The sequence below is a fragment of the Triturus cristatus genome, chromosome 4_1 (genome assembly GCF_964204655.1).
Source record: "Triturus cristatus chromosome 4_1, aTriCri1.1, whole genome shotgun sequence".
In the NCBI taxonomy this organism is placed as follows: Eukaryota; Metazoa; Chordata; class Amphibia; order Caudata; family Salamandridae; genus Triturus; species Triturus cristatus.
In genome coordinates, this window is record NC_140585.1 from 1,144,239,720 (window position 1) to 1,144,264,366 (window position 24,647).

The 24,647-nt window shown below is 49.6% G+C and overlaps 1 protein-coding gene across 7 annotated transcripts in view; it reads left to right on the top strand.

The window, feature by feature from the left end:
• Positions 1–7,421: 7,421 nt before the first annotated feature.
• The window catches only part of DSN1 (DSN1 component of MIS12 kinetochore complex), a 261,660-nt gene continuing 244,434 nt past the window's right edge, over positions 7,422–24,647 (top strand). The window contains exon 1 of one of the 7 annotated variants that reach the window (XM_085654255.1): positions 7,422–7,583. In XM_085654255.1, the coding sequence (XP_085510381.1) occupies positions 7,450–7,583 (134 nt within the window). In that variant the 5' untranslated portion in view covers positions 7,422–7,449. Of the gene's footprint in view, positions 7,584–7,672; positions 7,726–24,647 lie in introns of those variants that run through there. The other 6 variants (XM_085654258.1, XM_085654262.1, XM_085654256.1 and 3 more) reach the window with 6 other exon arrangements.

A 24,647-nucleotide genomic window follows, 5' to 3' on the forward strand; every position in this document is an offset into this window, starting at 1 on the left:
CCAGACGTCTTCAAGTACCTCCTGGCCCTACGTAATCAGACCCGGCGCTTCAGGGAGATGGCCAAGGCGAACCTCGAGGCCAGCCAGGAAGACATGAAGAGATGGTATGATCACAATGCCTCCTCCGTCGAGTTCGAACCTGGACAACAAGTGTGGGTGATGTCCCCCACCGAACCATGTGCCTTGCAAGATAAGTGGACGGGGCCCTTCAAGGTGGTCGAGCGCAAAAGCCCCGTCACTTACCTCATCGACATGGGGACCCCCCGGAACCCCCTTCGGGTCCTCCACGCCAACAGACTCAAACCACACTTTGTGCGCTCAGAACTCAGCCTCCTGATGGCTACAGACAGTGGAGCAGAGGAGGACTCCGAACCCCTCCCGGATCTCCTGAAGACTCAGGAGAACGACGGTTCCGTCGACGGGGTCCGGCTCTCCGATGCCCTCACCCCAGAGCAACGCCAGGGCTGCCGGGACCTCCTGCTGCGGTTCGCTTCACTGTTCTCCCTCACTCCCGGGGTCACCCCTTGGTGCTTGCACGACGTGGACACCGGGGACAGTCCCCCTATCCGACACCGGGCCTACCGCGTACCAGATCGGGTACGGGCCTGTATACAAGAGGAAGTGGCCAAAATGCTCACGATCGGGGTCATCGAGCCCTCGGACAGTCCCTGGGCCAGCCCGGTTGTATTGGTCCCCAAAGCCGCTGCCCCCGGCACCACACCTGAACTGAGATTCTGCGTCGACTACCGGGGCTTGAACGCTGTCACCCGAACCGACGCTCATCCTATCCCCAGAGCGGATGAATTGATCGACCGGCTGGGGGCCGCCCGCTACCTCAGTATCTTCGACCTAACAGCGGGCTACTGGCAGATCGGTCTCACGCCCCGGGCTCAAGAACGATCCGCCTTCTCCACCCCCGATGGCCACTACCACTTCAAGGTCATGCCCTTTGGCATGAAGAATGCCCCCGCTACATTTCAACGTCTTGTGAACCAGGTCTTGGCGGGGCTCGAAGAGTTCAGCGCTGCCTACCTGGACGATATCGCTGTATACAGCCGCCACTGGTCCGACCACCTCCTCCACCTCCAGGAGGTCCTACAGGCCCTCCAGCGGGCCGGCCTCACGATTAAGGCCGGCAAATGCCAAATTGGTCAAGGGTCCGTGACCTACCTGGGGCACCAGGTGGGGAGCGGGCTAGTGGCCCCGCTGCAACTTAAGATTGCTGCCATCCAGTCCTGGCAGCCCCCCGTCACCCAGACCGAAGTCCGAGCCTTCTTGGGGCTCACCGGCTACTACCGGCGGTTCGTGAGGGACTACGGCAGCATTGTGGGGCCCCTCACGGGTCTCACGTCCAAGAACCAACCGAAGCGGATTAACTGGACCCCCGATTGTCAAGCGGCCTTCGAAAAGCTGAAGGCCGCCCTGTGCACCGCCCCTGTGCTCCAGGCCCCCGATTACAGTCGGGAATTCGTAGTACAGACAGACGCCTCCGACCACGGCATCGGAGCGGTTCTTTCCCAAGTGAACCCCGAGGGTCATGACCAGCCGGTGGCCTTCATCAGCCGACGTCTCCTGGCCCGAGAACAGCGCTGGAGCACCATCGAGAGGGAGGCCTTCGCAGTGGTGTGGGCCCTCAAAAAGCTCCGGCCCTATCTCTTCGGTACCCACTTCCGGGTACAAACCGACCATAGACCCCTGCAGTGGCTGATGCAGATGCGGGGGGAAAACCCAAAACTATTGCGCTGGTCCATCTCCCTGCAGGGAATGGACTTCACCGTGGAGCACCGACCGGGCCAAGACCACGCCAACGCAGATGGCCTGTCCCGCTTCTTCCGCCTCGACGAGGAGAGTCCCCAAGGAGATGGGTGACTCTCCCCGCCTTCAGCTGGGGGGGACGCATGTTGGACAGGCCACACGAAGGGCTTTCTCCCTCCCCGCATGACAGGGCCCCAGCCCCGGCCCCCCAGGCGCGACCCACGAGAATCACCCGCACCCCGTCTCCCGACGGAACTCCTGCCCTCGGACCTCCATGTATCACGGGCCCAAGCCACCACCGGCTCCCTCGGCCGGGTCAAGCCGCCATCTTGGGCCCTGCGCCACGAGGCCGCATGGCCTCCCCCCGACCCTAACCCTGGGCCTGGCCGGCCCCGACATCCCGGCACCACCATCCACCCAGGAGGTGAGCGGACCACTTGGCAGGTCAATGGGAGAACGAAGCGCCAAGGACTCTCCCCCGCCAGGTGACGATCGCCTCCAGCTCCCCCAGGCACCGGCTCCACCCCCCCGCTGGGTGTCTGGACACCTTCATCCCGGACCCTCCGACCTCCAAGTGCGAGGGTCCGGACATCAAAGGGCACCTGCCCTATAACTGGAGCAGCTCCGGAGCAGGAAGGCAGTTGTATCCTGGAGTCGAGAGACACCGAGAGAACTCAGCCTTGACGGACTACTGGCGCTGCCTTAGCCCTATCTTGTGAACTATCGACCTGCCTGCTGGCGCTGCCGCGGCCTTCTGCAACATCCATCCTCGCCGGGACCTGCGGGCGCTGCCGCGGCCCGTTGTAACGACCATCTTCACCGGGACCTGCTGGCGCTGCCGCGGACCGTACATCGACCATCTTCACTGGGACCTGCTGGCGCTGCCGCGGACCGTGTATCGACCATCTTCACTGGGACCTGCTGGCGCTGCCGCGGCCCGTACCAGCTAGACCACCAAGCTCGAGGATTGTGAGCTACCCACCATACCACCTCAACTACCAGACTGGTAACCAGACTGTCCCGCTACCCCCTTTCCCCATCTTGAGAGACTTGAATCGAGGGGACCCCGGAGTCCAGACCTCCTTGTACCTTTTCATCGTACCTTAAGAAGTGCTTATAAAGAACGCTAACTCAGCTCCTTGTGTGGTGTCTGTCTGTGGGGGGGAAGTTATTTATCTGTACGATCGCTGGAGACGGCTCTCCCCGGAGACCACTCCCCTTGTCCTCGGCCGACCCTCCCGGTCCGTCTAACACCGCTGCACGCCACACACTGCTACACGCCACACACTGCTGCACGCCACACACTGCTGCACGCAGCACACTGCTGCACGCCGCACACTGCTACACGAAACACTGCTGCACCCCACACACTGCTGCACGCTGCACACTGCTGCACACCACACACTGCTGCACACTGCTGTACTCACTGCTGCATGCTGCACGACACTGCTGCACGCAGCACACTGCTGCACGCCGCACACTGCTGCACGCCGCACAGTGCAGCACGCCGCTGCACGCCACACAGTGCTGCATGCCTCACACTGCTACACGAAACACTGCTGCACGCCGCACACTGCTGCACGCCGCACACTGCTGCACGCCTCACACTGCTGCACGCCTCACACTGCTGCACGCCGCACACTGCTGCACGCCGCACACTGCTGCACGCCGCACACTGCTGCACGCCGCACACTGCTGCACGACACACACTGCTGCACTCCACACACTGCTTTTATGCGAGTTTATGCTACTGACATTGTAAATGACAATGCCTTTTATTTGTTTTAAAACCAAAACATAAATAAGGTTACACGCACAACCACGCGCACTCCATTTGCCACCAGCTACTTCCTGCGCGTGTGCCGCCTCACGCATTCAGAGAGATTTAGTAAGGGGCAAAAGACCTTAGGAATGCGGTTTATGGCCAGTGCATGTGAGGCATTCAAGCGCGAAGCTGGCATCGGACTTGAAAGCAGCAGACTGCTTTCGCCAGCGCGCGCTCGGCCGCACTTCCTGCATCCCCTCTTACAACAATTAACTTTCGTTATAACTCACACCCCATATGCTCGTTCCCTCCCACCCTTCCTTTGATGTACACTTTTCTTGCTATTTACAAACCACGCCACACACTGCTGCACGCCACACACTGCTGCACGCCGCACACTGCTGCACACCGCACACTACCGCACGCCACACACTGCTGCGCACACTGCTGCATTACACACTGCTGCACGCCGCACACTGCTGCACGCCTCACACTGCTACACGAAACACTGCTGCACGCCTCACACTGCTGCACGCCTCACACTGCTGCACGCCTCACACTGCTGCACGTCACACACTGCTGCACGCCACACACTGCTACATGCCTCACACTGCTGCACGCTGCACACTGCTGCACGCCGCACACTGCTACACGAAACACTGCTGCACGCCACACACTGTTGCACGCCACACACTGCTGCACGCCACACACTGCTGCACGCCGCACAATGCTACACAAAACACTGCTGCACGCCACACACTGCTGCACGACACACACTGCTGCATGCCGCACACTGCTGCACGCCACACACTGCTGCACACTGCTGCATTACTCACTGCTGCATGCTGCACGACACTGCTGCACGCCGCACACTGCCGCACGCCGCACACTGCTGCACGCCTCACACTGCTGCACGCCTCACACTGCTGCACGCCTCACACTGCTGCACGCCACACACTGCTGCACGCCTCACACTGCTGCACGCTTCACACTGCTGCACGCCGCACACTGCTACACGACACACACTGCTGCACTCCACACACTGCTTTTATGCGAGTTTATGCTACTGACATTGTAAATGACAATGCCTTTTATTTGTTTTAAAACCAAAACATAAATAAGGTTACACGCACAACCACGCGCATTCCATTTGCCACCAGCTACTTCCTGCGCGTGTGCCGCCTCACGCATTCAGAGAGATTTAGTAAGGGGCAAAAGACCTTAGGAATGCGGTTTATGGCCAGTGCATGTGAGGCATTCAAGCGCGAAGCTGGCATCGGACTTGAAAGCAGCAGACTGCTTTCGCCAGCGCGCGCTCTGCCGCACTTCCTGCATCCCCTCTTACAACAATTAACTTTCGTTATAACTCACACCCCATATGCTCGTTCCCTCCCACCCTTCCTTTGATGTACACTTTTCTTGCTATTTACAAACCACGCCACACACTGCTGCACGCCACACACTGCTGCACGCCGCACACTGCTGCACACCGCACACTACCGCACGCCACACACTGCTGCGCACACTGCTGCATTACACACTGCTGCATTACACACTGCTGCACGCCGCACACTGCTGCACGCCTCACACTGCTACACGAAACACTGCTGCACGCCTCACACTGCTGCACGCCTCACACTGCTGCACGCCTCACACTGCTGCACGCCGCACACTGCTACACGACACACACTGCTGCACTCCACACACTGCTTTTATGCGAGTTTATGCTACTGACATTGTAAATGACAATGCCTTTTATTTGTTTTAAAACCAAAACATAAATAAGGTTACACGCACAACCACGCGCATTCCATTTGCCACCAGCTACTTCCTGCGCGTGTGCCGCCTCACGCATTCAGAGAGATTTAGTAAGGGGCAAAAGACCTTAGGAATGCGGTTTATGGCCAGTGCATGTGAGGCATTCAAGCGCGAAGCTGGCATCGGACTTGAAAGCAGCAGACTGCTTTCGCCAGCGCGCGCTCGGCCGCACTTCCTGCATCCCCTCTTACAACAATTAACTTTCGTTATAACTCACACCCCATATGCTCGTTCCCTCCCACCCTTCCTTTGATGTACACTTTTCTTGCTATTTACAAACCACGCCACACACTGCTGCACGCCACACACTGCTGCACGCCGCACACTGCTGCACACCGCACACTACCGCACGCCACACACTGCTGCGCACACTGCTGCATTACACACTGCTGCATTACACACTGCTGCACGCCGCACACTGCTGCACGCCTCACACTGCTACACGAAACACTGCTGCACGCCTCACACTGCTGCACGCCTCACACTGCTGCACGCCTCACACTGCTGCACGTCACACACTGCTGCACGCCACACACTGCTGCACGCCTCACACTGCTGCACGCTGCACACTGCTGCACGCCGCACACTGCTACACGAAACACTGCTGCACGCCACACACTGCTGCACGCCACACACTGCTGCACGCCACACACTGCTGCACGCCGCACAATGCTACACAAAACACTGCTGCACGCCACACACTGCTGCACGCCACACACTGCTGCATGCCGCACACTGCTGCACGCCACACACTGCTGCACACTGCTGCATTACTCACTGCTGCATGCTGCACGACACTGCTGCATGCCGCACACTGCCGCACGCCGCACACTGCTGCACGCCTCACACTGCTGCACGCCTCACACTGCTGCACGCCTCACACTGCTGCACGCCTCACACTGCTGCATGCCACACACTGCTGCACGCCTCACACTGCTGCACGCTTCACACTGCTGCACGCCGCACACAGCTACACGCCATACACTGCTGCACGCCACACACTGCTGCACATCACACACTGCTGCATGCCGCTGCACGCCACACACTGCTGCACGCCACACACTGCTGCACGCCACACACTGCTGCACGCCGCACACTGCTGCACGCCACACACTGCTGCGCGCCACACAGTGCTGCACTCCACACACTGCTTTTATGCGAGTTTATGCTACTGACATTGTAAATGACAATGCCTTTTATTTGTTTTAAAACCAAAACATAAATAAAAGGCATTGTAATTTTACAATGCCAATAGCTCAAACTCTTATAAATGCGCGACCTATTGCATTGCAAATGCTTGTTTATATTTGGTGCAAGATTATAATGTTGTCATTGTCATATTAAATGATCACACTGAATCAATGTGTCCTCTCATTTTATAAGTATGCTACCTAACTTTTGATTAAAGTTTGTAAGGTTTTACCCCTTTGTAAGGATTCTACTTCAAAAATAAACATAGCATTATATAACTTTTAATTGGCAAAACGCAATCATTAACTATATAACTCAAAGGTACCTCATTTTCTGAACACAATGTTAAAGATCACGATTTAAATTGGGATTTAAAACGCACCCTGCGGGAATAAGTACATTTTACCAAAACTCAAAATGTTTTTAAGAATTGTAATGCATCCGTGTATTTTTTAATACTTTGTAGAGGAAGGCAGCCATTGAGTTATTGTCACGTATGTGACATGTGGGTGTTAAATGGTTATATTTAAAGGCACTGGTAAGCTTTTATGCAGTTACTGCAGCTACATTTGCTTGTTGCCATTGTTTTACAGTCTGTCTTCTCGTTCGCAACGATTAAAAACAAGGACAATATATTATACAGATTTTCTAATTTTAATTAATTTAAAGCAACAACACAGAAGTAATTTTAACTAACGTAAAAATTATCACATGGGCGCCTCTATCGATTGTAATGCTCCCTTTTTTTAGTGAAAGAACGCCAGTGTGACCAGAACTTCAATGATTTGTCAGAAACTCCTAAGGAGTAAGTCCTGTAGTTGTTTGCACTGCGTCGCGAAAGGGGTGATGTATTATGTTGGGCTACTCTAATTATTTTCGCTGGATGTACCATTCCAAAATGGTCGCCGGATTGTGTTGTGATGGCAAGTCTGTCTTCTGTTTCTATTGAGCGCGCTTCAACTAACACGGACAAGTTTGAAAAGGAACGGTGTACCGGTGTACCGGTGTATATGGCTGAGACAGGAAGAACGGCCGAGGACTTTTGGCCCTGCAGGTATTAACGAGTTAGACTAGACGCGGCATAGAGACAAAGGCTAAGAACGCAGGGTTTGACTCTTTTTCCTTCGTGTTATGTCGCTGTTTGATGACGTAAAGGAAGCACGCTTTTGCCACCGGCAGAAAATTATTTACTACTGGTCAGGTTTGATGAGTGTAGTTGTTCTAATCCTTTCCACGCGCTGTAAATACGGGTGCACTCTGTCCAGTAGTCCAATATGAAGAAGGTTACTTTTAGTCTGTTTTTATTTTTTAACCCGAAGGTGATGATTATCCATTCTCGACCTGTATTTTCACTTTTACCTTACAAGTACAAGTCTATTGCGTTCCTGCATACTTAGATTGGCGGTTGAAAACATACTATATCATGAAATGGACCGTTTGCAGGCTTGGCTCCAGAATTTGGAATCTGGGAGAGCCAAGAAAAGTTACAGTAAAGATGAAAGAAGTTGCTTAGCATCTCCCAGGTATCCTGGATGGGTTTTGCAGGGAGGGAAGTGAGTGGGTTAAGGCTAAGGCTAAGCTGCATAGAGATTAAGCACATAGATACAAATCCGACTGCTGAGGTCATGCACATTTAGTTTAATTTCTGCCTGTCGTGGGATTTGTATCTATGTGCTTAATCTCTATGCAGATTAGCCCACCTCTTCCCTCCCTGCAAAACCCATCCAGGATACCTGGGAGATGTTACGTTATTTTACTGGTAGCACACAGCGCTCCCTAATAGTTCCGGTCACAGTGTCTTTCGAGCTTTTCTTTGACGTATCTTTTCATGATTAGTTAACCTGCGGCAATAGCAATTTGTGTAAATAGAGGCACGCACTAAATTAGTTTTTTGAGTGCACCGCAAAGGTCTTTTTCTTTACACTTATTACTTTTCCTGCACATAATCACGCAGCTCCGGGCATGTCATGTCAAGACACACCCTGTACTAACGCATGTAATCGCAACCTCATAGGGGCGAGTCACGTTTACCACCGACTCTTTCAGCGTCAGGCACGCGTGGAACTGTTACTAGGGAACATAGTTAGCTGACCTAAGCACATAGACAACAGGCAGATTTCTATGGTTTATTTTCATTTGGACTGCTAAGTAGAGCCTCTTGTTTTTCCATAGCTTTATGAATGTAACCCCTGATGAAGGACCATCTCGTGACCCGAAATGCATTGGGTTGTTTACAAATGAATGATCACATGACATCACAATGTGGATGTAAAGGAAAGATTATTGACTGACAGATGATAACTGAGTGAATAAAACTCTTAAATCTGGATAAAGAAGTGTCGTATGAATCATATTATTGCATATGGGTCAAATTTTGTCAAGAAACCCTCTGGTTTCCAAATAAGTGCACCAGCCAGCTTAGAGGGAGTATTCCCTCCCAGCATTCTTGTTACTACAGTCGGCGCCAGTGGACTCAGCGCATTGATAGGGACGTACACAGAAAACAGATTCTGTTGATGAACGCATGTAACTTTGCGTGCACAGTGGCAACATTGCCCTTTATTTATTTAATTAATGCCAGACAGCACAGCGATAATCCCTCTTCTTTAAGTGTCAGACTGACCACTTGGATCATCATTTCCAGAATCCCCAACCAAACACATTCCAAACGGAACCCTCAAGAACACATTGAACATAGCACATCTTCCCCCCCTTTAACTCACACCAAAAATAAGTGAGAACCTGACCCACACACCACACAGAAGATAAACACCTAACACAAAACATCTAATCACAAGACTACTACAAACTGACCATAAGACCGGAAAACACGCAGACAAAATAACATCTAATAATAAGACTAACTACAAGTGCTTCTAAATGAATCCTCATTCCAACACATAATCTTTCAAAAAGCCAGAGGAATGCACCCTTCTCCGATTCTTGCTTTCAGCGAACGTGCCCTCTCTACATGCTCCCACCTGGCGCCTATTTTGCTCCTCAATCAGTGCTCTGCCAGACATGTTTCCTTCGCCCAAATTCGGCACATGGTTCTCAACCAAACGAGCCTGGACTGGCATCCCAGGGGCATTCTGCTCAAACAAGTACCATCCCTCCGTGCCAGAGCCCTCACTACCATCTACACCATCCACCAGCCCTTTGTTCTTCACCAAAAGCACACTTCTCTTGCTCCACCATTTACCCTTCTCTAGCAAGACTGCATGCTTAGATACCTTAGCAACAAGCGTCTTTGGGAAAAAGTTAAAACTGTTGTTCCTGACACCCCCCCCCCCCCATTGGTCTCTTCAGCTTAACATCTCCCACTTGAAACTGAACTTCTTTCACTTTTTTTTTATCTTTGTCATAATTCAGTTTAGTTTTTGGTTGAGCATTCTCTACTTTGTTACACACCTGACCCAGATCAGCAATCTGTCCAGTCTGTGTATGATCCAGCACCCAACTGGGACTCCTCTTTCAAGATCCATAACGTCCCTTTAACTGCATTAAAGGAGAGGCTCTGGTAAGAGAGCACAGGGTATTGTGATAGCTCCACAATCTTTTTTTCACAGCTTCAGACACATTTTCACCCACCATTTTCGCCATTTGAATCGTCTCCTTCAACATCCTGTTCACCCTTTCTACTATACCATTGCCTTGTGGACTATACAAGGCCACCGTCACATGCTTGACTCCAAACTTCCTCAAAAATGATTGTATTTTTTGAGACTTGAACTAGACACATCATTTTCCGAGACTATAGTCTGCGGAACTCCTTCCCTGCGAAACATGTCTTTCAACAGTTTCACCACAGCAGTGGTAGTAGGTTCTCTTAAAATTTTATATTCAACTCATTTTGAGTAACTACCAGCACCAGTGCATACCTCATGTCTAAATTAAGATCATACATCAAGCCTATGAAATCCATTCCCAATTTTTCCCAAGGACCATTTGGAAAACTCACTGGGGGAAGGGGAGTGTTGCGTACACTTAGTTTTATCTGCCTCCTGACAATTCATACCCCGCCCCACGTGTCTCTACTTAAACATCCATTCCTGACCACCAATAATACTGACGCAATTTTTTTTTCGTACCTGTCATACCAAGCTGTCCCTGATGGGCAAAAGCAATCAGTCTAGATCTTAGTTCGAAGTGGGGAATCCGTACATTTCCCCTCATGATTGCATTATCCTCAATAGTTAACTCGTCCTTAACCTTCTGATAGGACTGCAGCCCGTAATGTATATTACTCTCCTTAGGCCAGGGTTACTCATAGTACGGCCCGCGGGCCGCCAGCGGCCCGGCAAGCCTTCCTCGGCGGCCCGCGTACCTTGCAGACATCCTACATGTATTTAAAAATAAATAAATAGTGTTAGCAAACACTGCAGGTTGCAGCAGCCCGGACTCTGAGACTCTGCTCTGTGGGGGCCGGGGGATTCCAGTGATTGTCAAAGTGGAGATGCAGGGGCCTAAGAGGTGAAATACAACAAAGCTTTATTAACATGTAAATGGTCTTTTAAAGACCTGTGAAGTACTCGGCGCTGCTGTGTGTGAGTGCTGGGAAGCTGTCTCAGGGCGGCTGTGTGTGCGCGCTGGGAAGCTGTCTCAGCCCAGGCTGAGGGCTGACACACACACACGGTTGAGATGACAGAGGGAGGGAGAGGAAGGGAGACAGAGGGAGAGGGAGGGAGAGGGACAGGGAGAGATAGAGGGAGACAGAGCGAGAGGGAGGGAGACAGAGGGAGGGAGATGGAGGGGGACGGAAGGAGAGGGAGAGAGAGGGAGAGAGAGGGAGGGAGGTAGAGGGAGGGAGACAGGGAGGGAGACCGGGAGGGAGACCGGGAGGGAGACGTACGAAGGGAGATGTACGGAGGGAGGGAGATGTACGGAGGGAGGGAGATGTACGGAGGGAGGGAGATGTACGGAGGGAGGGAGATGTACGGAGGGAGGGAGATGTACGGAGGGAGGGAGATGTACGGAGGGAGGGAGATGTACGGAGGGAGAGAGACAGAGGGAGAGAGACAGAGGGACGGAGACAGAGGGACGGAGACAGAGGGACGGAGACAGAGGGACAGAGGGACAGAGGGACAGAGAGACAGAGAGACAGAGGGACAGAGGGACAGAGAGACAGAGGGACAGAGGGACAGAGAGACAGAGAGACAGAGAGACAGAGGGACAGAGGGACAGAGAGACAGAGAGACAGAGGGACAGAGGGACAGAGGGACAGAGGGACAGAGGGACAGAGGGACAGAGGGACAGAGAGACAGAGAGACAGAGAGACAGAGAGACAGAGGGACAGAGGGACAGAGGGACAGAGGGACAGAGGGACGGAGGGACGGAGAGACAGAGGGACAGAGAGACAGAGGGACGGAGAGACGGAGGGACGGAGAGACGGAGAGACGGAGAGACGGAGGGACAGAGAGACAGAGAGACAGAGGGACAGAGGGACAGAGGGACGGAGGGACGGAGGGACGGAGGGACGGAGGGACGGAGGGAGGGAGACGGAGGGAGGGAGACGGAGGGAGGGAGACGGAGGGAGGGAGACACAGGCAGGGAGAGGGAGGGAGACGGAGACGGAGGAAGGGAGACATAGGGAGGGAGACGGAGGGAGACGAAGACGGAGGGAGACAGGGAGGGAGACGGAGGGTGACGGAGGGAGGCAGGGAGGGAGACGGAGGGAGGCAGGGAGACGTACGGAGGGAGGGAGACAGAGGGAGAGGGAGGGAGGAAGATGGATGGAGGAAGATGGAGGGAGACGGAGGGAGGGAGACTGAGGGAGGGAGAGGGAGGGAGACAGAGGGAGGGAGACGGAGGGAGACGAAGACGGAGGGAGACAGGGAGGGAGAAGGAGGGAGACGGAGGGAGGCAGAGAGACGTACGGAGGGAGGGAGACAGAGGGAGAGAGACAGAGAGAGGGAGAGGGAGGGAGGAAGATGGAGGGAGGAAGATGGAGGGAGGGAGGGAGACGGAGGGAGGGAGACAGAGGGAGGGAGACGGAGGGAGGGAGACAGAGGGAGGGAGAGGGAGGGAGACGGAGGGAGACGGAGGGAGGGAGACCGAGGGAGGGAGACGTACGGAAGGAGGGAGACGGAGGGAGGGAGGGAGACGGAGGGAGGGAGACATACGGAGGGAGGGAGACATACGGAGGAAGGGAGAGAGACAGAGGGAGAGATACAGAGGGAGAGAGACGGTGGGAGGGAGACGGGGGAGAGAGACAGGGGGAGAGAGGGAGGGGGAGAGAGGGGGAGAGGGAGAGCGAGAGAGATCTGTGTATGCTGGGTCTGGTGGCTCAGTGGACGAAGGCGTCTGCTGCAGGGACCTGTGTTCAACCTCATGGTCACAATTTTTTTTTGCTTTAGCCCCGCCCCTCCCCCTCTGACCCCGCCCCCACCGGTGCGGCCCTCGGCCACAAACCACACTGTAAATTTGGCCCCCGAGAGAAAGTTTGTGAGTACCCATGCCTTAGGCCAACCCTTGATAAGGAGGTCCTCATTTTGAGAATTATCGCGTTCAGAGCACTCCATCCATTCATGTTTGCTTATCGCTCCCTCCAGCACCATAGACCCATCAACTACACCTACCACACATTCCACATCCTTTTCAGACTGATTGCCCTGAAACTCCTCAGTGGGACACCTGGACAGGAAATCAACATGAGAATTCTTCGCACCTGGAATATGCTTGACTGTAAAATTGCATTCAAACATTCTGGATAACAACGTCCCCAATCTTGGGCTGACCTTGTCATGAGCATTCTTTGACATTAAGTAAACCAGACGTTTGTGATCAGTAACTAGGACAAATGTTGTTCCCCACGAAAAGGTCTCAGTGTTTGGTTGCCCAAACACAGGCTAACGCCTCCTTTTCTATTGTACTGTACTTGTGCACCGTAGTAGAAGGAGACCTTGAAGCAAAACCACCAGTGTGTTCTTTCCCATCTACAATTTGTGTGAGAACAGTACCAAGCCCCACCCCAATTGCATCTACTCCTACTATGGATTGCACATCCTCCCTAAATACATTGAACGCGGGTGCTCTCAAAATGAGATTTTTCGAATTCTCAAACGCTGACATCTCGGAGCCTTCCCAGACAAATTGTTCACCATTCCTCAATAACTTTCTAAGGGGCTCTGTTTGAAAGGCAAAATGATCTGTGAATCATGAATAATATTCATAGAGCCCCCAGAAAAGACCTTAATCGGTCTTTGTTTTCTGGTCTAGGACTGTTAACAAAATCGCCTTCTCAAGATCAGCGTTGGGCTCCATCCCTGCTCCTGAAATGTGGTGTCCCTGATAATCTATATCACTGACTAAAAATGTGCATTTCTTTTCTCTCTCCTAACTGTAAAATCAAGTTTTTCAAGAATGCCCAGAACCTTACCCAACACATGCATGTGTTCTTCAGTATCCTTTGTGAAAACCAGAATATCATCTTGACATGCAAGAACTTTTTTGCACTCCCCAAACAACCTGAACATCAATTTCTGAAAACGGAGGCCAAGGATGCCAAACCAAAAGGCATCCTTAAAAACCTAAAAGCCCCAAAGGGAGTGTTAAAAGCAGTCAAAGAGCGGGATTCCTCTGCCAACTCCATTTGATGGTAAGCCGCCCTCAAGTCTATACGCAAAAAGACCGTAGCTCCATCCCAGTTGAGCATGCATCTCCTGAATCTTTGGCAACAGGAAGAAGTCAATTCAAATAATCTTGTTAAGTGACCTCCAGTCAAAGCAAAGTCTGATGTCACTCGTGCCATTCTTCGCCATGACAATGGGTGAAACCCATTGCGAAAAGTCAAAAGGTTCAATACCCATGTCAGCACACAATTTCTCTAGGTGCTGCTTCAACTGTCTACGAATACTCAGTAGAACATTTCTTACTTCATGTATGATTGGCACAGCATCCCTCTTAAGAATGATTTTATGTTCGAACCATGCTACAGCTCCAGTTTATCTTCGAAAAGAGCACTATGCTTCTGTATCTGCTGCTGGAGAGCATAATCAGTTGCTTGGAGTTCCACCAGAGAAATTGGATACGCCGTGCCTGGTCTTAAAACAATCCCAAATTTTCCTTGATCTTTCCACCCTAAAATATTGTGTCCTTTCTTCGCCACATATACTTTAGTGACAATTGATCTGTCTTTGAACTTGACATTCTGAGAAAAGTAGCCCATCATATCAATATCATGCCCTCCACACTCAATTGTGTGAACATCTGGTGGAGATAACTGAGTAGAGTTACATTCTTTGTAATATAAATTATCAGTTACGAAAGTAATCGGTGACCACAAATCCACTGTGACTTGGACTTCCGCATAACCAATGACGACTGTGCAAATTGGGTCACAGCTGGCTTTTGTACATAAGGCTCTCTCTTCAGTTTCTATAGAGAGGATTATCTTGCTAGTACTTTGAATAGCGCATACATTAGAATCTAAACACTCATCCTGTTGCTCCTGTTTTCTGGAGCCTTACGTGTGATAACTTTAGGTTTGTATATCACTGCATTAACTAATTCAGCATCATACTCGTTCTTGGATTTATTTTAGTTCCTTCGAGGCGGAGATCGATCTCTCAATGCCTCTAGCAATTTCTAATGACTCCTTTAAACTGTGGTTCCTGCAACATAGAAGCCTCTCTTGTGTTTTCTTGTTAAAACAGTTCACTACTAATTGATCCCTAAAGTGATAATCTATATTACGATCAAATTCACATGTGGTAATTAATACTCGCAATTCAGCCAAGAAATTAGCAATGGATTGATGTTGTAGCTGACGTCTGGTATAAAATCTGTGCCTTTCCACTATTACACTTGTATCATCCTTGAAGTGGTTACTTAATCTGCATATAGTTTCCTCGTAAACATACCAGTCTGTTCCAGCAGACTGCGTACCTACTGGTAAATGGCCAAAAATGCGTTGACCTTGTGACCCCATACAATTATACAGCAGTGTCAATTTCCTGACTGGTTCTATCCATTACTACCATATAGCTTTCAAAACCTTTGAACCATTGTTTCCATTTAGTTTTCTGCACCCCAGGTTCTGCTAGAAAATTTGCTGGGCAACTTATATTTTGCATGATGACACTTGAACACAAAAGAATATCAGAATGCTAAAACAAAAAAATATGAATAATTATCTAGTAGAAAAAGAAAACAAAACAAAGGTTAGCATTCTATGCTTAAAGTCACTCGACAAAATAATTAGCCAATATAAACAGGTATAAGAAAGTTTGTTTAACTGGACGAATTAGAGCGTAAGACCCTGACGTTCACTGCCTCTCTGACGAAAAACATGCATATGGTGCGTAGAGACACAGAACCAGGGAGTTGAATGGTGTACCACGCAGAAATTTGATTAACTTGAAGGAATTTCAGCAAATGGAGGCTGAAACGATGTGAGCGCATAATAGGTGGTGTCTCAAGCTGCAACGCTTGTAGACTTAGTTACGTACTAGCAGAAATTAAATTCACGAGGCAGGCAATTGAAAGAAGGCAGCGCGTGCAGACTGTGTAGCGTACCGGCAGGGAGTCAGTTCATGAGGCTTGGGAGTCAGTTCACGAGGCTTGCACAAACATGCTAGAACATAAATTCGTTAGTGGATTGACGAAAGTTTTTACCTCATGTGAGTCATAAGGGCCGGCTGTGAGTCTCCCCGGGCGCTGAACAAGTATGGGGAATCATCCTCCTGTGATGATCCTTCCTCAAAATGGATTCACGCCGCATAGTACACGTAGTGACGTGTACGACATACTCGCTTGAGGCGCCCGGGACGTTGCCAGGCAAGCAGGGATGCCATGGTTACGTCACGTTCACTTCAGCATCAAGCGGGCCACTCACGTGCAGCACTTGCGCTGATCCTACAACTGTCGTCTTCACAGGACACTCACGCGCAGCTCTCGTCTAGATCCTGTAATGTGGTTATCCCAAATCAGCCAAAACGTCCTTAGCAAATACGACACTCAGTGGATGTGCAGAGGTTCACTCTAGGCCCAGACAATCTAGCACTCCGGTCTCCTCACTCTTTCTCTGCAGTGTCGTTAATAGGTGCTGTCTGGAGGCCTAATCGTCGCCAAATTATGTTGGGTTCTTCAGAGTAGAGAAAAGACAAGCATCCAGCGAAGTGTTGATACGTGGCTTTATTTCATTAATGCCAGAGAGCAAACTGACAATCTCTCAGCTCCAAGGTGTCATCATCAACTTACCACCTATAATGTCATTTCCAGAATCCCCTACCAAACACATTTCAAGCAGAATTTTCAAGAACACATCGAACACAACACATCGCTCCTTGTATTCTTTTATCAGTAAACTTGTATGTTTGTGCTAATGTGATGGTCATTTAAATTGAAGATGTGCTGTCTGTAATGGCAGTGCACAGCCACGCCATGCACGCTTCAGTTTACGCCACTCTACTCTGATCTACTCCACACCATTGCACTGTACTCTTCACCACTCCACTCTGCGCCATTGCACTACACTGTGCTCTGCATACAGCACTCTATGCCACTGCTCTCTTCGCCGCTTCACTCTGTCGCCTCTCTATTCTGCACCACTCTGCTTTATGGAATGCACTCTACACCACTATACTCTACTCTTCACACGAATGCACTTCACACCAATGCACTCTAAGCAATGCACTCTACTCTGTATCTCTCCACTCTACCCTAATCTACTTTATGCCACTCTAACCTACTCTGCACCACTGCACTCTATGCCATTGCACTTTACTATTCGCCACTCTACCTTTTGCTACTGCACTGTACCCTGCATCACTCCACTTTATGCCACTTGACTGTATGCAGGGATACTCCACTACACTCTACACCACTCTACTTTACCCTGCACTGCTCTACTCTAGGTCGCTCTACTCTGCAACACTGCACTCTATTCCATGGCACTACTGCACGCCACTGCATACTATGCCACTCCACTCTATACCACTGCACTCAACCCTGTACCACTGCACTCTACCCTGTAGAATTCTACTCTATGCTACACCACTTCACTCTACCCTACTCTGAAAGAGCATACTCTATGCCACAGCACTCTACACCACTCCACTCTATAACATTGTCCTCTACGCCACTGCACTCTGTTGCGCCACGGCACTGCAGTCTGCACCACTCTACACTGCACTCTATGCCACTACTCTAAACCACTGCACTCTATGCCAAAATATTCTACGCTAATGCAGTACACCACTCTGCTCAAAACTACTGCACACTATGCCACTGCACTCTACACTAATCTACTTTGCACAACTGCACTCTATGCCTCTATATTCTACTCTGTCAATCGGTCAGTGTTGGTAAAGCGCAACTACTCACCCACTAGGGTCTGAAGGAGCGGGGGGAGGAGAGAGGGGTGGCTCTGATGAGTGCTGGGGTTCTCCAAAGAGCCAGGTGTTGAGGTCCTTCCTGAACTGGGACCGTGTGGGAGCTTGTTGGAGGTGGAGGGGGGGGGTCGTTCCAGGCCTTGGCTGCGAGGTCGGAGAAGGACTTTTTTTTTCGTTCTGGTCTTGTAGATGCGTGGAACGGTGGCCAGAGCAAGGTCAGCTGATCGGAGGTGTCTTACGGGTACTTCGAAAGGGAGGCAGTTGCTCAGGTATGTTGGTCCGGTGTTGTAGAGGGCCTTGTATGCGTGAGTGAGGAGTTTGAAGGTTATTTTTCTTTCGATAGTGAGCCACTGGATATCGCGGAGGTGTTGGGTGATGTGGCTGCGACAGGGGATGTCTAGGATCAGTCTGGCAGCGGCGTTCTGGATGGTCTGGAGTTTGCGAAGTAGTTTCTTGTTGATTCCAACATAGAGAGCGCTACCGTAGTCCAGTCTGCTACTGATGAGAGCGTGCCTGACAGTTTATCTAGATTCAGATGGGATCCATCTGAACGTTTTTCGGAGGGTGTTGAAGCAGGCAGAGGATTCGGCGTTGATCTGGCGGTTCATTGTGAACGATGAGTCTAGTATGATGCCGAGGTTTCGTGCGTGGTCCGTCGGGTGGGTGGGTTTCCGAGGGAGGGCACCAGTAGTCGTTCCATGCGGAGGTGGTGGAGCCAAGGATGAGGACTTCTGTTTTCTCGTAAAACTCTGTAACACTCGACTCTACACCACAGCACTCTGTCACTGCACGCTATGCCACTCAACACCACTTCACTCTTTCCATTTCACTCTATGCCACTCTACTCTGCATGACTATAGTCTAGATCAATGCACTCTATGCTAGGCCACTGTACACAATTCCGCTCTGTGCCACTCCGCTGCCCGACGCTCTAGACCACTCCATCCTTACGACACTCTATACCACTCCACGACCCTTTACTCCACTCTGACACTCTACAGCACTCTACGATGGTCTACTCCACTCTACACAACTCCCCCTATACCACATCACTCTTTTGTATGCCACTCTACAACACACTGCTCCACTCTACTTCACTCTACTGTACGCCACTCTACGACACTTGGCTCTATGACACTTGCCTCCAATCTAGCCTACGCAGCTAGCTTTTAACCATGCTTAACAGTGGCCATGCTGGTGTACAACATTGCTAAAACACATTGGAAAAGCTAATAGCTCTTGCAGAGGGGAGACCTATTCTCTTTGCCAATGCTAGTCGTTTGCATGCGGTGTCTGTGTTGTGTTTGTGAAACTTGTCCAAAGACTTCACTTCAGAAAAGTAAAGATGTGGCATTGACTGTATTTTTTCATATAGTGCTTCAAGTTAGGAATAGCATAAAAGCAAGAAGTAAAACAAATAACTTGGTTATAAATACTAATTGCACATTTTGAATTACTTACCATGGGATGGCAAAATACTATCATATTATTTCTGCCCTGTGTCATCTCTTGGGTACTATGCGATGGGAGCTTTCCTGTTCCATTTGATATGGTAGGTCCATCACAAGTTTTGCACCTTTTCACATGTGCATGATAATAGTCATTCTCACTCACTTCACACCTGTTCCCAGGCACTTCAAGTAGCCCAAGGCATTGGTGTTTTTCATGAATGTTAAACAATTAGACTGAGAATGCAAGGCTGCTGACCCAAATAAATTATTTAGAAAAAGACCAAACCATGGTTTTCTACTTGTAAATGGGCCTTGGGAGAGCCATAGGCAGGGCTGGGCTGGCCGTAGCGGGCATCTGGTGTTTCCCCAATGGGCCGGAGGGGTGGGGGCCGTTTTCTGCGGCTGTGGGGGCTGGTTTTGATGCTGGGGGCGCCGGTTTTGATGCTGGGGGCCTCGGCCCCCCCGTAACACAATAAAAACGGCAGTAGTGCTTGCTACTAGAGCTTCTCAGTGCCAACCCCCCTACCTCACCCGGGGGGGGGGGGGAGGGCAGTCGAGTGGAATTGCCAGGGCTGGTTTCTCTTTTCTCTTCCCAGTCTGGCCGTGGCCACGGATCTGCCTTGGAAGGGCCTGCCTCACCTGGCCCTCCCTCTAGAACCAGGCCTGACCATTTGATGCTTTTCTCAGCATACAGACAGACTAAGATTATCTGAACTCCATAAAGTCACATTTTACAAATACTAATACGACTAAACAAAACTTACGTTTCTGAAAGCTAGCAAAAATAATGACCTTTTTTGCAGTTTAAAAATACAAACTCGGCCCAAGGAAATTGGAATGCTTTACAAGAATAAAAGATGACATTTCGTAAGGTATGATTTATTTATTTATTTTATTAATGAATTGACCAGAACCACAGGTTGGTGAGCTCACACTGGGACTCAAGTCTGGGTCCTAAGTTCCTGAGTGGGTCCCAAGTTCTAGAGTTGGCAATTCTGACATTTAGGCTACATCTTCTCCTGCAGAATGCCATTTTATAGCCTGCCGTAGCGGGCTATAACGGCTATTAGAACATTGGAATGTGGAGCACTCCATTGTAGACAATGGAGCGCTCCATGCTTCTACGGGCCGGTAAAGGCCCGCAGAGCAACATTCCAATGTTTTACAAAAGCCTCTCAAAGCTCGAGGGGATTTAAATCCCCTCGAGCTTCGAGAAGCCTTTGTTTAATTTGTTAGAACATTCTGCCCTCTAGTGGCAATAGCCGGTATAGCCCGCTACGGCGGGCTATAAGGCTATATTAAAGGCCCGCTGCAGCGTTATAGGCCCGAACCGAAGGCGAGGGACTTTAACAAAGCAGAGGGACTTTAAAAGCCGGTATAGCCCTGCTACGAAGGGCTATAAGGCTATTAGAACATTCTGCCACTAGAGGGCAGAATGTTCTAAGAAATAAAACAAAGCCGTCAGGGAGTGCGAGGGGATTGAAATCCCCTCAGGCTCCCTGAAGCCTTTGTTCATAGCCAGAGCTGTGAACAAAGAAACATTGGAATGTTGGAGCTTCGGGCTTATTCCAGCCATTATAAGCCCGGAGCACTCCATTGTTTTCAATGGAGCTCCCAACATTCCTATGTTCTAATACTTTTTATTCAATTACGTTACAGACTATTTGTATTAAAAATTCCTCCTTATTCTACGACAGAGTAGAGTCTCGATCTTCTACCTGACCCGGCAATAACTTGTGACGCTCTTTAAAGCTTTTGCTCTCGCAGAGGAAGGGACACGGAGGTGGCAAGACGATGGCACAGGGCAGACATGCGCTAACCGTGCTATAGAGAATAGCTCCACTGCATGGGAATTCCCTGCACCAAGCTACTCGCCCATCATGCCTGACGTCTCTTGGCTGTGGACAATCATTGTTGAACTCCCTGATCACCAGAATAAAATGTTTGATTCATGGAATGTCTTGTCTAGCTTATATTAGTTGTGAGTGTCGGGCTCTGCCCTGGCGACAAAGTGACTTTTGGCCTGCGTGTACTTCCTTAAGTTCATAAGCCTTTTCCTGTTGACTAACTCGCACATTTTTTCCCTGCCCAGAAATATGTTGTTGTTCGAGGGTGAGCAACTCAGCATCAAGAATGAGGCTAGAGTCTCTATTACTAACTCTGTACAATCTGCCATCGGTTTTAAAGGTCCTGTTTCCGTGTGAGTAGGCCATATTGGATTCTGTAAAGCCCATTGTTGTATAGATATAACAGAAACATCCATTATTGTAGCTATTTGCTCTCACTTCCTCTTCCAGAGCCTTCATACATTGGTGATATTAGATGGGAGGGTTCCTTTCAATCAGTGCTTGGCGACATTGCATGTGGCTTGTTTACCACAGTCTCATCCAGTTTGTACCCAGTCATCATCTCCTGGCTACCTTTCTTGTTTTTGGCCCTGATCCTTCTTTGCGTTTTCCAGTGTTTGTGTATTTCTTGCTTTTTTTTTTTCTTCTTGGCTGCGTTCGCTTGTGTGCTGGCCCGAGGTGGAGACATTATCTGCTACTTTTGTTGCCTCTTGGTACAACAAGAGGGCTGACTGCACTGCTGTTTGAAAATATTTGTGTACTGAAGAGGTTGTCTCCGCAAGGCCTGCATTTTATAATCCACTATATTCCTTTTTATATAGCTCTCCTCCTCCTGTGGCCCACATTTGATTACCCAAAATACTTCCTTGTTTTGAGCCCATTTCTTGGGGTCCTTGCAGTCTGATATTGTTTGTTTCAGTCCCAGGCGTAGAGGATTATTGGGAGGAAAAGTTTAGCAGCAGGGCCTCCCTACCCTTTTGGTTCGCTTGTTACTTGGCAGCAAAACAGGAAACAATTTCAGTAGTGCGGGCCTTTTTTCCTCTTTGTTTACTGAAAGCCATTCATCATTGTTACTTACCATCATGTTCTACTTACCATTTTTCATTATCCATAGGCTAAGGTGCTTCAAGGATAGACGTTTTGGGTGTTTGACTGCAAAATTATAAGTTAAAGATAATCAAACTCCAGCTGATTTTTATTTCCCCATGCTGTTTGCCATCCATCTGTTTCAGAAGAATACCTGCGTTATGTCATCAATCAGTCATGCTCATATGCGTATTAACAATTAAATCATCCAAGAATCACTAGTTGACCCTACCCAACAAGCCATGGCCGATTTATTGACACTGAAAGATGGAGACATGGAACGTGCACCAAAGTAACACAAATGCAGCCACATAAATCATCTCAAGGCTGTTCATCAAGTCCATAATGAACTGGCAAGGAATCACAGTGGATGTCTACTGCAAGGACCCTGCTTAGTTATCTAATGCTTCCTTCAGAATTAGGTTGCAGAACAGTTATTTCTCGTTTCTTGATTAACTTGATGAGAACTGACTTCACAGAGTAACCAATTCACAACTATATCTGAAAGTATGGCCTCATGATTCAGCCAGAAAAGAAAAAATAAGGTCATATGCCAGCATGCCATGGTGAGACCAACCTTTTTGTCTGTATTAAGGGAAGGCATTTGAAAGGTTGACTTGAACTTTCAACAGCAATCCTGCCTAGTCACAGTCATCAAGGCATCTATTGTAACTGCATGTTGAGACCGCATCGTCATGAATTGCAATTCCTTGTATTTTTGTACTGTACAGGCTGATCCATGTGAGTTGTCTACGACAGAGGAAGCCTCTGATTCTGGAGTTGACTCCTAAGAATACTATGAAGCCAAGATGGACAATCTCAGTGATGCAGAAACTGGCCCAGCTGGTTGAATGCTGAACTGAGCATCACAATTTCAACGCTCTGACATGAATTCCTACTGTACTACTACTTATTGTTCTTCCTCTTCTCTTCCTTCTTCTCTGTAGGTCACGGCCATCTTTTGCATGATGCCCTTAATATCTGCCCTGTCTATTTTGCTGGCTTTAGAACTCTATCCAGTAGAAAAGTTCATAAGCTCCCTTTAATCATGTTCTAATTGTCATACTCCTAATTGGTATATTTAATTTGGCTGTAAGACCCTAGTGTAAGGTGCAAAAAGTACCCAGGGCCTAGAAGTTAAATGCTGCTAGTGGACTGCAGCCCGTATTATGCCATCCACTACAGTGGCATTGCAAACATGGCTTCAAGCCTCCTATTTTAGCCAGACTAACAGTGCAAAACATGAACTGCGACCTGTCAAAATAAACCATTTTGACAGGTAGAAACCTTCATTTTAATTATTAGGAACTCCCCCTTATGTAGACAGGGTGCATGGTATTGTATTTATTTATTTATTTAGGTCATTTATGTCGCGCACGAATCATCCCCAAGGGGATCTCTCAGCGCTAGAGAAAAAGACAGGCAGTCAGTGAGGAGCGGCTTAAAAGAGCCATGTTTTGAGCAGTTTTTTAAATTGGGACAGATTCGGACATTCACGGATTTGTTCACAGAGGCCGTTCCATAGTTTGGGAGCCAGATGGGAAAAGGAACGACCCCCCCCCCACCATTTTTACCTTCCTGATTCTTTGGCAGCACAGAAGCTTACAATTACTAGATCTGAGCTGATGTGTAGGTTGATACCATTTAAGTTTGTTGGTCAGATAGGCCGGACCCAGTCCGTGCAGGGCCCTGAAGACCAGACACAACATTTTAAAGGTGGCACGTTTCTTGACTGGAAGCCAGTGTAATTGGCATAGGAGAGGCAAAGAAGGGGTTCGGGCTGGTTTGTCAAGGGCGAGGCGGGCAGCTGTATTTTGCACGACCTGTAATTTGGATAAAAGGTCCTCCCTAATTCCTACCAATAAGGAATTTCCATAATCAAGGCGGCTTATTAACAGCGCCTGAATGAGTATTTCTGGCGCTGAGCGGGATCCATGGGAAGATCTTTCTCAACATCCGCATGGTCCCAAAACAGGAGGCTGCAAGCGTCTTCACCTGTTTCTCCATTGAGAGCCGGTTATCTATCTTTATCCCCAGGTTCTTCGCCCAGCTTCTCGGGGAGGGGGCCTCTCCCAGTTCTGATGGCCACCAGTCTGGGGACCACAAATCAACAGCCTTGCCAAACAAGAGTATCTCAGTTTTACAGGAATTTAGTTGTAAAAATGTCTCCTCATCCAATCTGCTATGTTGATCATGCACTTTGAAAACTTAGCTTTCGTTTCGGCAGGATCCTTATCTATATGTACAATCAGCTGCATATCATCAGCGCAAGATATAGTTTCAAGCCCATAGTTCCTGATGATTGAGGCCAGGGGGGCAACATATAGATTAAATAAAGTAAAGAAGTAGGGCATGTAGAAATTTAAAGGTAACATTCCTACAGTGACTAGCACACAAGCTA